The 16,514-nt window shown below is 50.3% G+C and overlaps 2 protein-coding genes across 3 annotated transcripts; one reads left to right on the forward strand and one right to left on the reverse strand.

Moving 5' to 3' along the window:
- Window positions 1-1,252: 1,252 nt before the first annotated feature.
- On the reverse strand, window positions 1,253-9,020 carry UBL7 (ubiquitin like 7). 2 transcript variants are annotated; one of them, XM_067534742.1, is made up of 11 exons: window positions 8,968-9,020; window positions 8,137-8,375; window positions 7,475-7,594; window positions 6,809-6,891; window positions 6,561-6,645; window positions 5,775-5,832; window positions 4,773-4,906; window positions 3,803-3,852; window positions 2,554-2,721; window positions 2,219-2,341; window positions 1,253-1,802 (listed from the first exon to the last, which is right to left on the reverse strand). In XM_067534742.1, the coding sequence occupies exons 2-11, from the start codon at window positions 8,312-8,314 to the stop codon at window positions 1,665-1,667; spliced, it is 1,137 nt and encodes a 378-aa protein (XP_067390843.1). In that variant the 5' UTR covers window positions 8,315-8,375; window positions 8,968-9,020; the 3' UTR covers window positions 1,253-1,664. The 2 variants fall into 2 exon arrangements, with proteins under 2 accessions (XP_067390843.1, XP_067390842.1); XM_067534741.1 differs by lacking the exon at window positions 8,968-9,020 and adding an exon at window positions 8,672-8,809.
- Window positions 9,021-9,124: 104 nt separating this feature from the next.
- On the forward strand, window positions 9,125-11,301 carry LOC137144473 (actin, cytoplasmic type 5). Its single transcript, XM_067534833.1, has 2 exons — window positions 9,125-9,297; window positions 9,647-11,301. The coding sequence occupies exon 2, from the start codon at window positions 9,658-9,660 to the stop codon at window positions 10,786-10,788; it is 1,131 nt and encodes a 376-aa protein (XP_067390934.1). The 5' UTR covers window positions 9,125-9,297; window positions 9,647-9,657; the 3' UTR covers window positions 10,789-11,301.
- The last annotated feature ends 5,213 nt before the right edge of the window (window positions 11,302-16,514 follow it).

Genomic DNA, 16,514 nt, shown 5'->3' on the forward strand with positions numbered 1-16,514 from the left:
TTTGAGAGCGCTTTGAAAAAGGGAAGTGGGCGTGCATGATGTGAAGGTGTCAGCAGGGGCTTAGGAGGCAGATCGGAGTTCTGCCCATGGGAACTTGGATACATCAGTGACTGCCTAGATGTTCCAGTGTCTACTTACTTTGGGGTCCCTAGATCCTGATTTTCAGAAGTCCTGAGGCCTGTACCCGCAAAATGACTCTTCCCTTCCACTGATTTCCATGACTATGCAATTCACGTCATTGACAATGAAATTCAGCCCCAAGCTGTCCTCCAGCAGGATTACCACAATCAGGGGCCACTCCTGACAACACTGGCCTTAGCTTCTCTGTACCCAGACTCCCCGCCTCTGAGAACGGTAAGATTTTCCTCTCTACCGGGGTGTTGTCAAGGGCTTTGAGCTCCTGATTCGGGTCTTTTCTGAAGCACACCTCCCATGCGTCATGCCTTTGCTGCCACCCTGTGGTGGCCGTGTGCTACTGCACCACCTGTTGGAAATAATCTGATCACATACTTGTAAATTCCTCAACTGCCAAACTGGTTCCCCACAGCTGGTGGGGGACAGGTCTCGGCAGAAGAGGGAATCTCATGCTGTAGGGTATGGAGTCTCGCCTTAACACAGACACCTCTACAACCCCTCCTGCTGACAAGGCCGACAGTTCACATGCAGGTGAGATGAAGGCCCACGTTTTCAGAAGCGGTCTGTAATGCAGGCCGCTCAGCAGACCTGAGCATCTCTCTCTGCACGCTGACCCACGTGCATGCCTCTGGCCTATTTTGCTGGGGTGGAATGTGGCAGCCATTACAATGATGCTAGTACCAAGTGAAGAGCAGAAAATGAGGTGGACGAGTGTAGCCCTTGAAAGCCAGGAGGGAGCTTTTGGGTGGCGAAATGCTATTCCTCCTGCATTTTAGCCGGTTCCTGGCCTTTTCTGCTTTCACCTACGTGCCGGGGATTATGCGAGGATCAATCAGCTGTTACAAAGGGCTTTGAAGATGAGAAACGGGATGCAAGCGCTACATGTTCTGAGGAAATGATCAGGGCCCTGTTTGATTATTTCATTCGACAGACAGCACCTCTGACATGACACAGGGACATTGGTTCAACCTAGGGCTCCAGGGGAAGGGCAGCCCCGGCTGAATTATCAGCAGCACTTCCTCCAACAGCCTAGGTTTTCCTTGGTAATTAGATGGGAGACCTCCAATCAGGCTAGCTCTGAAATCTACCAGATCACAACTCAAATAACAGACAAGCGGAGAGGTTCAGCTTTATTAGACTCAAACACTGATGAAGCGCCCTGGAAAAATAAAACAGACAGAGGAATGGACGTGCAGGCAGCAGCGGGAGCTGGCAGCTGCCTCATGGGAGCAGCTGTGGCTTTGCAGCATCTCCTGGTTCAGAGAGGCTGATGTTCTTTCCCCGTGGCTGTACAGAGATCTGGATATAGCCCAGGGGGCTGCAGCAGCAGTTGGAGGGCTAAGTCTGAGTTCCCATCACAGTGTAGTGCATCATCTACTCTGCCCTCACCTGCGTCCCAACAAGGCAGGGGAGAGACCCTCACACTGCCCAGTGCATGAGAGATGCTCAGTTCTGTTGAAGGAACTTCACCATCGTCCTAAGCTAGCGGCATCTCGGAAACATGCCACCTCGCCCTCTTGCAAAGGGGGTTAGGGTGCCCCGCCTGCAAATATCAGCTCCAGGGCAGCCTGAATGTCCCCTCCGGTGGCCTGCAGGGCTCGGAGACTCAGGCTGTCATCGTGTATGCCCATGTCCCGCAGTTGCTGCAGCTGTGGCTGCCACTGGCTCTGCAGAGAGAGAGGAGACGGCAAGGGGGATCAGTCAGCACCCAAGAAATGACAGTGACTCCCCGCCCACCTCCACAGAATCCAATGCTACATCATCATTTCCCTACTGCATTTCTACACCTCCATCACCAGGGATCTAAACACCTCCTGCTGGGAGCAACCCCACATCAAGCAGTCCTGCCCTCCTCTTCCAGGGCTTCTGCATCATTCCCTGCAGTGCCTCCTGCTGGGAGCTCCGGCCAACCATTGAGCCATCTTGCGACACTGTGTGGCCAGCAATGCGGGGCATCAGATGAAAGACTTTCCTGTCCTGCAACAGCCGCTGGAACCAGGGTGGGGGAAGAGGGGGGGGAAGAGTCCTGATGGAGGGGAGAGGTGGATCACAGAGCCCTGAAATGACGGACTGTGTTACTGACCTGCATGGCAGGCTGCCCAGATGCCTGCAGAGCATGCTGCAGGGCCTGGCTGAAGAGGTCATTCGTGATGGGAGTTCCTGATTGGACACTGGAGGACATCGGAGAGGTGCCTGATGAGTGTCCCTGGAAGATAGGAGACAGTGCTACAGCTCTCCATGCCTCCTCCTCAAGAGTCTCCCCAGCCCCAAACATTACACTCCCCCCCCCCCCGGGTCTGGACGGAGGAGACTCCTGCCATAATGCAGCACCGGGTCCCAGGGCGCTAGCTGGGTCAGTATCTCGCTGCAGTTTGTGGCCAGGGAGAGGGGTCCCTTGACGCTGCGCTGTTCCCATACCTGAGTGCCAGGGGTTGGCGTGTGTGAGCTGCTCTCGGGTGTGCTGGCCAAGGCCAGCGCAGTTGCCAGTTCACTCTGGGTGATTGGCCGGGGCCCGGCTGCCCCAGTGTAGCCAAGCGATGCGGGGCGGGACCCAGAAGTGCTGCTGGACGGCGTGGACCTTGTGCTCTGCCGGGAGGGGAGAAAACCCGCGAGTTAATGTCGGTGTCACAAAGAAACCCAAAGCACGCTTGGGATGCCAACAAAGTCGCCTTTAAGTCAGAGCCTGCCTTTAGAACTTGCACTGCACAGCGTGGCCTGCCAACACCCTCCCCTTCCAGTGCTACTCTTTGGGACCGCCAGCTAAGAACCTCCAGTGTGAACGCAGCTTTTAGAGAGACACGGGAAGCTCTGCATTGGGAAGCGGTGGGCTGCCTGAGTCAGTGACTTCAAATAATGTGACTGAGACCCAGAGGTTAGATTTAGCTGGGACCACCTGCAGTTTGGGCCATCCAGTGAAGACACAGTTTGGGCCACGCAGTGCTGGCAAATCCAAGGAGAAATCACAGGGCTGGGGGTCCACTTCCCAGACCCCTCATGAGGAAGGCAGCTGTTCCAGATACTACCAAGGCTTTTGTGAAGCTCCCACAAAACCCATAAATGTGGCAGCGTCATATTGGAACCCAGGATTAACAAACAATAGGACAAGTAACCGCCATCAGGCAGGGTATCCCTCCTCTCCCACTGCTGAATAACCAAGCAATCGTCCCCACCAAGACCTTGTCCCTCTGCAAAGAAACCTGCAGTGCTGCCCTGCAGCAGAAGCACTTGCATCCCCCGCTCTTCACATCCATGCCAGGCCTGCACAGCTCCTGCAATATTTGGTGCTGGCATTGTGTGTGAAGGGAAGCATCATTCCCCGAGACGGACCCCCTGATTTCTTATTACGTGGGCCTAACTAGGTACTTATGTGGCTCCTATCACTGTAGTATCTGAGCACCTCACAAATAATACCTTGATCTTCACAATAGTCTGGAGAGATGGACAGAGTTATTATCCCCAGATAATACAGATGGGGAAACTGAGGCACCAGGAGACAACACGACTTGCTCAAGATCACAAAGGCGACTGTGGCAGAGCCAAGCTAAATCCAAGTCTCCCAAACCCTAAGACCACCCTGCCCAGGGGACAGCTCCAGGTTCTCTGATTTTACTGTGCCTCTAAATGCAACCATCCCCCAAAACCACCTCACCTGACCCATTAGCATTACCTGATGAAAATCATCTTCATCATCAGAGAGACCTTCAAACAGAAAGCCACCTGCCCCAGAGAATACATTCAAAAGGAGAAAAACATCAAACCACAGACAATGCAAAAATCTCAGCTCCCACTTACCCTCCCAGCAAGATCTCCCATGCATTCAGGAAGTCAAATCAGCTGACAGCCAACACTCAGCCTCCCAGGAATAAGAAGCATCTTTCATGTGGGCAAGATACTTCATGGACTGTTTTTTATAAGGATTCCCCACTTGCCAATAAAATGCAGTCACTTCTGGGGTGAAATGCAGCAGACGTTATGTGCCAACGGCACTAGATGGGGGAGTGAAAGATATCTTCTTCTAGTGAAAGTGCAGCAGGAATTTAGGGAGGCAGCAGAGTTACCCAAATTAGAATATGGCCAGAATAATGGAGCGAACACCCCATCTCATGCAAAAAGTATGATTAATGATCACAAGTGTTTTAGGTCTCATTGGAAAAGGAACAGCCTTCAACAGCACGGGGCCAGAACTGCTATGTAGGGCCCTGGTTCAGTTGGGATTCAGAGGGAAGAGGGCCACCTAGTGAATCAGCAGCACCTCAGGTTTTCCTTGGAGGTTTCCCACCCAGGTGGTGAAAAGGCTCCCTCCCGCTTAGGCTCTGACAAGACCTACAACAGCTGAAGAGTTCGTGATTGCAGGCCTGACATGCCCAGCAGCTTCTTTATTGCACTCCAAATGGAGAATGCAGGATCCAGTGAGTTCTACTACTTAGTGCTGCAAATGTCAAGAGAAGGAAAATCCCTCTCTCCCTGCCCTAAAGATTGCATCCAAGAACAGATATGCATCAGATGTGCATTACCGACTCAATAAACCAGGCCTCCTGCTCCACCTGCCCCTGGACAGCTCGGGGTCTGTTACAGACCCTGCAGCTCACCTACCCCATGGGCACACACCGCTGGATGCGTCACACAGGCAAACTCACCAGGCATGTCCCTGTAGGAGCTGGAGGGCATGCTCCGTGAGGAGGTCTCTGGGGCTGGAAGGGGAGCGCTGCCCGCCACTGAGTGCAGAACCAGGACGATGGCGTTCACCAGAGCAGGGTGAGCTGGGATTAGCCTGGGCAGAGACAAAAACACCTGACGAAGGGAAGGGGGGCTGCCAGAGCTCCTGCAGCAGCAATTTCAGGCTTCCCAGTGGGCTGTGTTTCACTCACCACCATCTCCAAGCCTGGCTCTGGCAGCCATATGACATAACCCCTCCCATCTAGTCGGTCTAGGAAAAATCCAGCCACCAGCCCAGGAATCATGGTCTAGGTTCTAGTCAAAGATTTGTTTTTTTAAGTGGATTTGGTGCTAGTGAAAGTTGTCGGGTTTGACAGCCCTAAAGGCTGAAGTCCTCTCTTTATCCCCCAGCTGATGTGCCTCGTGATACGGAAGGACAATCTCTAGGTGAAGAGCCTTAGCCAGCTCAATCCTAGGCACTCTGCTGAGTCTGCCAACAAGTGGGGCCAGTTAGATCCCATTTTGGCAATGGGTTTCCGATGCAGGCTGCCCACTGGGGCCAGAACTGAGACTCCCAACTCAATACACACAGGGCACTTGGCAACCATCAGATGGTAGCGACTTTCATCCATTACCAACCACGCCTGGATTTGAACTCAGGAAGCAGAGCTGAAAGATCCTGCATCGATGCCTCTTGAGCCATCCAGCCCCCTAAAGTTCAGCCGGGGCAGCTCAGTGACAAATACCCCAGCTCAGTCTTTTCTCAGATTACTATGACTAAGAGAGAGGGGTTGGAAGCAGAAAGAAGAGAGGGGAAAGCTTTCCACGCAGCCTACAACAATGCAATGGCATGTCCACACCGGTAGTTGAGAGCTGGAGTAACCCACTCCTCCCATCTAAAGGGAAACAGACTGTGATTGTACAAACAGGCATTGCTTGGCTATGCAGTGGCTTGGACCCAGCCCCGGCCGTTCGCGACTTACGTGTCCAGCATGTTTGGATCAGCAAAGACAGAGAAAAGATCTTTGTCCTGCAAGACGCCTGTAAGAGACCAGGAAACATGTTGAATCAGGGACAGGACACAAAAGGGGCATCTGTCACAAGCACTGATTTACTCCTTAGCCCCTGGAGCAATGAGTCCTCCACAAGGTCTCTCTTCACTCTAATTCTATTGTAAGGTTTCCACCTCTTCCCTACAAGGCTCTGCATCAAGACCATCAGCTTCCAAGCATAAGGACCCTGTTTCAAGTCAACAGTGGTGGCCGCTGAGCATCATACGATAGCTCTGAAGCAGGGGAGTATCTGCACTTCTGGGCTCAGGGCCGTGAGAAGCAATAACTGAAAGTCACACTAGAATCCACAGATGGCTATGCAGAGATGCTGCTAGCTCACTAGGCCAGGCCAGCCGAGCCTGGATTCAAGTTAATTAATCCTCTGTGGCACTTGGAAAGGGCAGGTGCAAAGTAGATGTACTCATTACACACCCTCAGCTTCCTTACAGCCCAGTCCTGCTGTAGTTGAAGTGAGCGCTCTTTGATCAGCCCCCAGTCAAGTGTGGCTACCAACAACAGATAACACAATGGTAAAAATCTGTCTCCTGAGCAGATTCAGACCTCTCGGTCTCAAAGATGGAGAGTCTCTGCAGAAACTGCCTTTTCCTGTTCTTCCTGGAGTCTGATGCTCCCTCCCCTACATCATGAATTAATGGGTTCCATGGAGCAACCCTATTTACTGTATCCTTTATACTGTCTGCCCATATCCAAACTCACCCAGAGCAACAGGGTCGCTGCTGAGCCCAGGAGTAGCTACGATGATCTGATCCAGCGATTCCTTGTTCCCCAGCATCTTGAAGACCTACCAAAGAAATCAAAATAGATCAGCAATGCCACATAATGAGGCCAGTCTAGAACTAGGGTAGCCCAATTAAACTTCCATTAGGGCTCTCCATCCCTCTCCTTTGTTCAGTCACACATGGCGGATGACGCACACTTCGGGGCAAAGACTAAGCCACACTCACTGCGTCTCGGTATGCAGGACTGTTATGCAGGGCAGTGTGCAGGACCCGGAACTCTCGCACTGCAGCCACTTTATCCACAGGCTCTGGGGGAGACATTCAGAAATGGGGGGAAGCTTTTATTGGTCGGTTTCTCTCCCCTGCCCTTTATCTCATCCATTTCCTCTTAGCCAAGGAAGCCAAACCCAGTCTGACAGAGCAGCATGTGCAAGGGGAAGAATCTAAAGACCTTTGCCCTAACATTCCCAACTCTGCAAACCCAGTGCCACTGCTTTAATTTACCTGGTCTGATGCAGACCACAGAAAGCTCCAAAAGCAGAATAAAGATGGAGACAAATGAGTGGGGATCTGATTTTGGTTCCCAACAGAACCAATGTAATTGACTGCAACTCAGCTAGGGGGTTCTTTCTCCATGCGTCTTGGGGCTCCCGCCACAGTTCCCATGTCAGTGTGAAGCAGACACTAACAGAGAGCTCCACTGCCTTTGAGATGGGAGGTTTCAGCAGAAAAGACCAATCCCAAAGAATTCACCTCCTTCCATTATATCTCTGCCCCAAAAATGACAGCTAAGTAGGAGCATGTGTCCCCATCTCAACCACAAGGGATGAGCACCACACATACACATACTGAAGAGTTCCAGAGGGGCAATCGAGGCATCTTCTCTCTCACCTGGTTTCTGATCCGGCTCAGGCCACGACTTGCGCAGGACATGAACAGTTGAGCCTGATTGGATGCCATAAAAGTCAAGTGTTTGGTCATCCTTCAACTTGCGGCCACAGTAGATCAGATCTGAGAAAAAGAAAGCACAGAGCTAGAACATTAAGTGCTCCTGTGAGAAGCCCCATCACTTGGCCTTTATGGGATAAGTACAGTTCCAGCCGTGCCATCAGCCTGTCAACATGATGTAGTTATTGATGTAGCAACTCCTAAATATTCAGTAGCATAATCACTTGCAGATGTAAATTCAAGGGCTTGAAGCTTAGGATACAAATGTAGTAGTCCGAGGTCTACTAGCCTGTCTTTTTAGAAGGATTTGTTGCAAGCAAACCTGGAAAATAAGGATGACTAAAGTCCCTATAATAACTAGCATTCTTATAGTGCCTTGGAATCAAAGCTCACAAATTTTACATCCTACAAACTGAAGCATCTCTCCACTACTGAAATGTTATACCTGTGAGGAGGAACATGGAAGCTGTTTAACAGCACACAGCAACACTGGAAGCAAAGAAGCTATATCCAATTGAAACTGCTGTACGTAATTAACTAGTTGAAATCTGGCCATGACCCTAGGCCTAACTAGGCCCAACTTTGCAATAAAAACAGCAACTCACCAATGAGTTCTGGATCTGGAACTGACTCCTGCAGCTTTCCGGTGATAAGCTGCTTCAGGTAGGAGATGCTGCACCCACCCAAAGGGCACTCTCCCAGCTCTGTCTCTGGTAGCCGCAGGATGGATTTGGGGGCCAATGGCTGATCTGCCAACTTCACTGCAATATGCCACTCAGACATCGTATCTGTGTCACCGAGAGGAACCGAGCTTCAGAAACGCAGTTCTGAACTCCAGTAGGGGCTGTGAAGGGAATGAAACAAACCAACTTGAGATGCACCCAGCGCACTATTTTTGATTCAGCTGGCCACATAACTGGAATGGATCTACACCACTGTAGCTGTGTCGCCGGCTCTGGGTGGGGATGTCTACATTAGACCCCTACTCAAATCTCCAACACTGAGGGGGCTTATGTCCTGGTCCCAAACCCTGAAAGTGCAGGGAGAGGCACCCCTGCCAGGCCCTACCACAGGCCTAGCTCGGCGAGTGGACAGGTCTAGGCGAGGCCTTCGCTGGGCGTGCTCTATGGGAAGCCTTACCCTGCTCTCTGGAGCGAACTCAGGTGCCTGTATCAGCCCCCAATCCTAGCAGTGCCGGGAGACGGGTCTGCCCCAAGCCTGACCCCAGTGCCCAGCCCAAGGGAAGGGGGGACCCAAGGTGCTCGCTGTAGGCAGGGATCTCTACTGGCCTGGCCTGGCCTGGCCTGGCCTGGCCCGGCCCAGCCCTGCCCCGCCCCGCCCCCCAGGCCGGAGTCGAGGCCAGGTCTGACCCCCCCACTCCTGGGAGTTCCCCCCACAAGCCGGGCCTGCTAAGCCCACCTGCTGTTTACACTCACCTCAGCATCAACGGAAACCGGAAGTTCCGGCGGGCTTCATGCCCCTTGCATACTGGGAATTGTAGTTGCCAGGCCGGGCTTAACTCGCGGAAGGCCTACAGCTCCCAGCGTGCTGTTCGGGCCGCAGAGCCTGCTGGGATCTGGCTAGGCCAGAAACGTTCGGATAGGTAGAGGGGGGAGAATGGTAAGGGGCGGGTTCTAGTCGTCGGCAGCCAATGGGCGTGCGGGGCCGGCGGCGGATTTCCGATTTCGGGGAGGATAAAGCGGAGCGCGTGCGGGCTGGGAGTGGACTCACGCCATAGGTTTCCGGTCGTGACTGAGCTGCTGCAGGTAGGTACCGAGCCGGAGGTGTTACTCCTAAAAGGGGAGGTTGGGCCGGCGGCCTCGGACTCCCGCTGGAAGGGGGCGAGCCGCTACGCTGGCTCCTCAGGGCTGGGGTCATGCCCTCTGCTACTGGAGCTGGGCGAGCTGTGTCCCAGTGGAAGAGGTGGGGTGGGGAAGGGAAGAGGTGGGGTGGGATTTTGCTGTAAAGAGGGGTAAGCTCCCCCACATCCCAGTGGGGACAATAGCAGCCTCTCTCTCTGCCCCTGTGGTTGGGCTCATGTGGTGTCCTGCAAAAGCTGCCCTGTACCTAATGGTGTTCATCTCCCGCCTCCACCCCCCTTCCTGTTTCTCTCAGACTGAATCAAAATGGCCGATGAAGAGATTGCCGCCCTCGTTGTTGACAATGGCTCCGGGATGTGCAAGGCCGGATTCGCCGGAGACGATGCTCCACGCGCCGTCTTCCCATCCATTGTCGGACGCCCACGTCATCAAGGAGTCATGGTCGGTATGGGACAGAAGGACTCGTACGTCGGAGACGAGGCCCAATCCAAGAGAGGCATCCTCACCCTGAAGTATCCCATTGAGCATGGCATCGTCACCAACTGGGATGACATGGAGAAGATCTGGCATCACACCTTCTACAATGAGCTGCGTGTTGCCCCCGAGGAGCACCCTGTCCTGCTCACTGAAGCCCCCCTGAATCCCAAGGCCAACAGGGAGAAGATGACGCAGATCATGTTTGAGACCTTCAACACCCCAGCTATGTATGTGGCCATCCAGGCTGTGCTGTCCCTGTATGCCTCTGGCCGTACCACCGGGATTGTCATGGATTCCGGGGATGGCGTCACCCACACCGTCCCAATCTACGAAGGATATGCCCTCCCACACGCCATCCTCCGTCTTGACTTGGCTGGACGTGATCTTACTGATTACCTCATGAAGATCCTTACCGAGCGTGGTTACTCTTTCACCACCACGGCTGAGCGTGAAATCGTCCGTGACATCAAGGAGAAGCTGTGCTACGTCGCCCTGGACTTCGAGCAGGAGATGGCCACGGCCGCTTCATCTTCCTCCCTGGAGAAGAGCTATGAGCTGCCTGATGGCCAGGTGATCACTATTGGGAATGAGAGGTTCAGGTGCCCAGAGGCCATCTTCCAGCCCTCCTTCCTGGGGATGGAGTCCTGTGGCATTCACGAGACCACTTTCAACTCCATCATGAAGTGCGACGTGGATATCCGAAAGGACCTGTATGCTAACACCGTGCTGTCTGGCGGAACCACCATGTATCCTGGCATTGCTGACCGAATGCAGAAGGAGATCACAGCCCTGGCACCCAGTACAATGAAAATCAAGATCATTGCCCCACCGGAGCGTAAATATTCCGTCTGGATTGGTGGCTCCATCCTGGCTTCTCTCTCCACCTTCCAGCAGATGTGGATCAGCAAGCAGGAATACGATGAGTCTGGCCCATCCATTGTCCATCGTAAATGCTTCTAAAGAGGGTCCCAGCAGGTGTGCTCAGCCTCTGCTGATGGGGTTACTCGCAGTAAAATTGTCAGGCAAATATATTTACCAAATGGAGTAGTTATTTCTAAACTTTGCCCTTGAAAAGCCTTTATGTTGGACCAATATTGTTTGACTGTTCCTCACCTCACCTTATGTTTAACTTGACTATTCCTTTGATGTACTGTGTAGTAACTATACCCTGTGCATCTTAAACTCTGTTACCTTGGTCACATGTGTGACCTCTTACAGTTAACAGTATTAGTGTGGAGATAGAGAGCTACCTATTAGGCTTTAGTTCTCCTGTGGCTAGTGACCCTCTACTTTCCCCCCCCTTAGCTATAAATTCCCTGGGGCTGGAGACTGATTAATGGTGGTTGACTTTACTATGTAACTTTCTGATTAATGGCATCTCTATTTGTCACTAATCCTAAAGGTGATAACTATAAGATCACTGACAGCTTCTTGTATAAGGCAAACTAATAAACTTCTGTGGTTTAAAATGTTGTCATAATTGTATGCCTGGAATCACATGTGGTCTGATTTTTTTTTTCAGGCTGGATGGAGCCTGGTCATCTTTCTTCAATAAAACAATCATAGGTTGGCTAAAACATAATTTTAACTCTTGCATGTCAATGGTGACAGTGCTGATGCTTCTGTAGGAACTGTTGTCCATTTAGTCTCCCCACTTGGGAGTGGCAGACCACATTTAACTATTGCATTTGTAGTGATGTGGTGTCAGAGCTATTAAACTCATCCACCATAGTTTGTGGATGGCTCCTTTTCCTTGCCTTTTTCTGACATGGAAAGTCATAAGGGAGAAACTCCTCCACTTCCTGATTTTTTTTTTAGGTGTACAACTTTGCTGTTGCACAAAATACTTTCTTCTTAAGGTTCCCCATAGCTGAATAGCATTGGGATGGAGTGTTTTACTGCCTCTGTTGCTGTCTAGCGGAAGATTGCTTTCTGTAAGGCTACCACACCAGCACCATACTAACTCATGTAGCTGTCCTGGGAAGAATAACTCCTGCTATCAAGGTATAGAATTTTCCTATCTATAATAAAATGAGACTTTAACCATGGCTCCAAACTGTCAGTTTGAGCTCCTTTGAGGGTGCGGAAGGGGAGATGCTGGAACTTAAGAGGGGCAATTTCCTTCATGTTGTCTCAGCAGCCTACTATATCATGTCAATGTGAATTTCTTACCAGTTTAGCAGCTGCCCCTATACAGGAGATGAGAACTGACTCTTCAATCTCCCTCAATCCCAAATCATGTTAAGTTTCATCTTCTAAAATAGTCATTGTTCTGCAGGGGTGGGGGGAGAAGATCACCATGTGAGATCAAACCAACTGATTACTTCTAAGGTTCATGCTGCCCCAAAATGACCCAGCCTCTTATCACAACACAGTGCAAGTTAATACCTAATTTGCTTTCTACTGTTACACCCAAGTCTCTTCTAGCACTATGAATTCCCAGCTTTTTCCTGGGTTTCGTGAGGTGGTTTTTCCCGTTAGATATACTCAGTTTCTTATTTTTCTGCCTCACTCTTTAGCCCCCTTGGTTCCTTGTCACTAATCCTCTTAGCCAGATTTCTCTTCTCAAAGGCTAGAGCCTTGGCTGGGACCCCTCTCTAGCTAGGACCGGCCACCTAGAATGTAGATACACAGGACAACTCCAGACCATGGTGGTCTGGTTCAAGTGAAATCCTATAGCACAGAGCCCTCTAGGGGAGGCAGAGTGGAGGTAATATACTAGGCAGGTTCTTTGGTTTGTGGTGGAAGTCTCTAACAATGATGTGGTCTACAATGCACTCCAGGATATCAAGCTTCATTTCATGTTCCAAGGAGAGGGGGAAAGCCATGCTTTATTACATCACTAGCTCCTATCGCTGAGTTGCAGGCTCAGAATGTTTCCCTAGCTGCCACCTCCTGAGAATTGAGGGGTCGGGACCATAAAGACCTCTAGTTCTGGACTTGCTAACCTTCCCTGGCTACACCCAGTTGTTGAGATACAGGGGAGAGGATCAAAAACTTATAACCCTACATATCTAGTGTTGAAGGGGGTGCACCTGGCCCACTCAGAAACACAGCAATCCCGGAGATGAAATTCTTACACCATCTGTGAACCTGCACTGGTTCTGGCAAACCTGTGCTTAACCTACTCCATTGCTACAAGAAACCATTCCCCTGAACGTGGGGACCTTTTGGAACTGGTGAGTGTGGGCAAGAACATCTCATTGAAAATGGTGATTTTTCTTCCAAAGTGCTGAGGAGTGTCTGCAGTTCCTCAGACAATATGCCTTTCTTAGACCCCACCCCTCTGTAGCAGAGAGTACTTGCCCTCCATCTTCAAGGACTAACTTCTGTCTGTGAAGGCCCAGGATTACAGGGAGCACCTTACCCTGCATGACCTTCAGTGATATTGGAAATATCCATCAGATCTGTTTAAAAAAAAAAAAAATCTGGTTATATTTACAAGTTGTGAGGGGTTTCACAGAGTTGACACACTGGAAACGATGTGTTAGCAGCAGTTTCTCATTCACACATCTTAAAAGAGGCAGGGGGTGGGATGAAATCCTTTGCTATGTGGGACTCAACTGTTGTTTTAAGTACAATAAATTATACTCATATACTCACCGGGGGTGGGGGGAACATGTTATTAACACAAGCAAATATGCATTTAAAAACTTGACATTTTAACTCCAGTGTTTTTGGAGACTCTAACTTACATGCATATTTTATATTTTTAAAGAACTCACTGAAAGATGACCACTAAAGCACAACATGGACAGAAATATTATTTGTATTGCAATGGTGCCTAGCAGCCCCTGTCTTGGACTGGGATCTTAACTGCTAGGTGCTGTACAAACACAGAAGAACCAGATGGTGCCTGCCCTCAAAGAGCTTGCAATCTAATTCAAATATTAACACCAATTTGAATATAGCTTGATTTTTAATATGGCTTTTAACACAATCCCACAATAAGTCTCATAAACAAACTAGGGAAATTAGTGTAAGGGTGGGTTTCACAACTGATTGGAAAACTATACTCAAAGAGTAGTTAGCAATGGTTTACTGTCAAACTGGGAGGGTGTGTTGCTGGGGGGCCCGCAAGGTTCAGTTCTGTGTCTGGTACTAGTCAAGGAGTATTTAATGAATGACTTGGATAAGAGAATAGAGAGTGTGCCCATTTGCAGATGACATCAAGCTGGGAGGGGTTCTAAGCACTTTGGAGGACAGGATTAGAATTCGAAATGATCTTGACAAATTGAAGAATTGGTCTGAAATCAACAAGATGCAATTCAATAAAGACAAGTGCAAAGTACTTCACTTAGGAAAAATCAAATGGACAAATGCAAAATGGGGAATAACGGGTTAGGTGGTTGTACTGCTGAAGGGGATCTGGAGATTATAGTGGATCAAAAATGAATATGAATCAACAATGCAATGCAATGCAGCTGCAAAAAAGGCTAATATTCTGGGGTCTGTGAATGGGATAGTGGTACGTAAGACACAGGAGGTAATTGGAGAGGGCTCAGCTGGTGTATTGTGTCCAATTCTGGGCATCACACTTTAGGAAAGAGGTGGACAAATTGGAGAGAGTCCTGAGGAGAGCATAAAAAATGATAAAATGTTTAGAAAACCTGACCTATGAGGAAAAGTTAAAAAAACTGGGCATGTTTAGTCTTGAGAAAGGAAGACTGAGGGGGGACCTGATAATAGTCTTCAAATATGTTAAGGTCTGTTATAAAGAGGATGGGGAGGATGTGTGGGGGGGCGTTCAATTGTTCTGTGTGTCCACTGAAGGTAGGACAAGAAGTAATGAGCTTAATCTGCAGCAAGGGGGATTTATATTAGATATCAGGAAAGCTTTCTAACAATAAGGGCAGTTAAGCTCTGGAATAGGCTTCCAAGTGAGGCTGTGGAATTCCCATCGCTGGAGGTTTTTAAAAACAGGTTGGACAAACATCTGTCAGGAATTGTCTAGGTTTACTTGGTCCTGCCCCAGTGTAGGGGATGGACTTGATGACTTCTTGAGGTCCCTTCCAGCCCTACATTTCTCACCACCCAGCTGTGTATGACCCTTTTGCCAAATACTACCTGTCCCCACGTGACTTCCTCCATGGGACACCCTTATCCACTCCCCATTACATGGTGCCAGTAACTTCATGATCACAGGCCCAAAATGGCACCTGGCCAGCGGCCATGTTTTGGGTCGTGGATGTCCCTAACATTTCCCCTGCAATGCCATGCAGCCCTGCTCTCACAAAGGCCACCACTTACTTCTCAAGGACAGGTGGGCTCCGAATATAGGACAAACCTTTGACCCAGTACAAAACCCTGCCTCTGTGTCTGATCGCTGAGGTGATTATTGCTTAGAAATTAAGCTTTTTCTCTGATCACACGCTCACTAGTTACTCGTTACAGGCTGTTGGGCACCACCCCTGCTGTCTCCAAAGGTCACAGTCCTCCCTGGTCCCTAAGATGCCCTGCCTGCCTGACCCCCTCACCACCTGTTATTCTCTAATGGTGACCACTCAGCAGATTCATCACATTATTGTGCTTTGTGGGAAACCGGAGTTAGAATCCCAAGCCCACCCTCCCCCTTCCCAGACTGGCAGGGGCTGCGTGCACCATCGGGCTAGGAGCCAAATGAAGCAAAGCCAGCAGCACAGAGGGAAAGCAGCCCTACTTCCTGGTTTCTGCTGGATGTCAGCAAAACACAAGGAAACAAATGAGGCTGGAAAAGATTCAGTTCCGTTCTCTCATTCATGATGCTTAAAGCAGAGCCCTGCTGCCATCCTAGCCTGGCCTTCCCTTCCTCTGCCTCACCCTGACCTCCACTGCAACATGCATCATGCCCCATCTGCCCCATGGCAGATACCTTCCCTAGTCCCCTCCCTTGCTCCTACGGCAGGCATCATCCTCACACTACAGCTGGAGCTTGCCTCATCTCCAGCCTCTGACAGGAACCTTCCACCGGGCATCCACCTATCGTCACTGCACTGCAGGCATCCCACTCACAGTCCCTGCTCCGTGACAGGCAGGCGCACAAGAGGTGTTCTCCTGCTAGACACCTCATCTAGCTACATTATGATGAAGACAAAGGGCTCTGCCCTCCTGATTCTTCACTCTCAGTGGGTTTGTGCTTCATGATACCCAGCGCTGTTTTTAAAACAAAAATTATTCTGCTTTAAGTTTGGCCCATATCCCCGCTGGTATTTACACGTCTAACTTCCACTGATTTCAATGGTAGTTATACAAATACCTTTGTGGATCTGGGCCTTTGCTCCCATCCATGCAGACTGGGCCAAGGGACATTATTAGCATGGTCAGTTTCACACTGTAGCCAAATCTCTGGTTTCCCAAGAGTAATGGGAGGCTATGGACATATTTATGTTAATAAGAGCCTATCTACAACATCATTTCCACCCCTAGGGGCTCAGTCATCAGAACTGAGACATGGTTCAATCTTACACTGTAGCAGGGATTTAACCCACCTCTTCCCTAGATGTCAACACAATTTGAAGATGGTTGAAACACAGCACGGTCCCTTCTTTACTTCAAGGCTGATCAAGGTCCCCAAGTGAGTGTATGGATGGTTCCTGAAGGTATCCTTCTGGCCTGTAGCACCGGAAGCTCTTGTGTTTGCATAGTTTGACATTTGGGCCTGATCCTGCAGGAGATCCCAACACCCGCACAAGGCCCCATTGACTGTA

The sequence above is a fragment of the Emydura macquarii genome, unplaced genomic scaffold, assembly GCF_026122565.2.
Source record: "Emydura macquarii macquarii isolate MOO-44397 ecotype Brisbane River unplaced genomic scaffold, CSIRO-AGI_Emac_v2 contig_3451, whole genome shotgun sequence".
Lineage (NCBI taxonomy): Eukaryota > Metazoa > Chordata > Testudines > Chelidae > Emydura > Emydura macquarii.

What these genes read in the sequence shown, in the direction of transcription:
- UBL7 (XM_067534742.1), bottom strand. Translation starts at nt 8,314, where the DNA reads ATGTCTGAGTGGCATATTGCAGTGAAGTTGGCAGATCAGCCATTGGCC. An exon ending in TCCAGATCCAGAACTCATTG is followed by an intron (nt 7,595 to 8,136) that starts GTGAGTTGCTGT and finishes TCTTTTTCTCAG; the next exon opens with ATCTGATCTACTGTGGCCGC. An exon ending in CAGCGACCCTGTTGCTCTGG is followed by an intron (nt 5,833 to 6,560) that starts GTGAGTTTGGAT and finishes GGTCTCTTACAG; the next exon opens with GCGTCTTGCAGGACAAAGAT.
- LOC137144473 (XM_067534833.1), top strand. Translation starts at nt 9,658, where the DNA reads ATGGCCGATGAAGAGATTGCCGCCCTCGTTGTTGACAATGGCTCCGGG.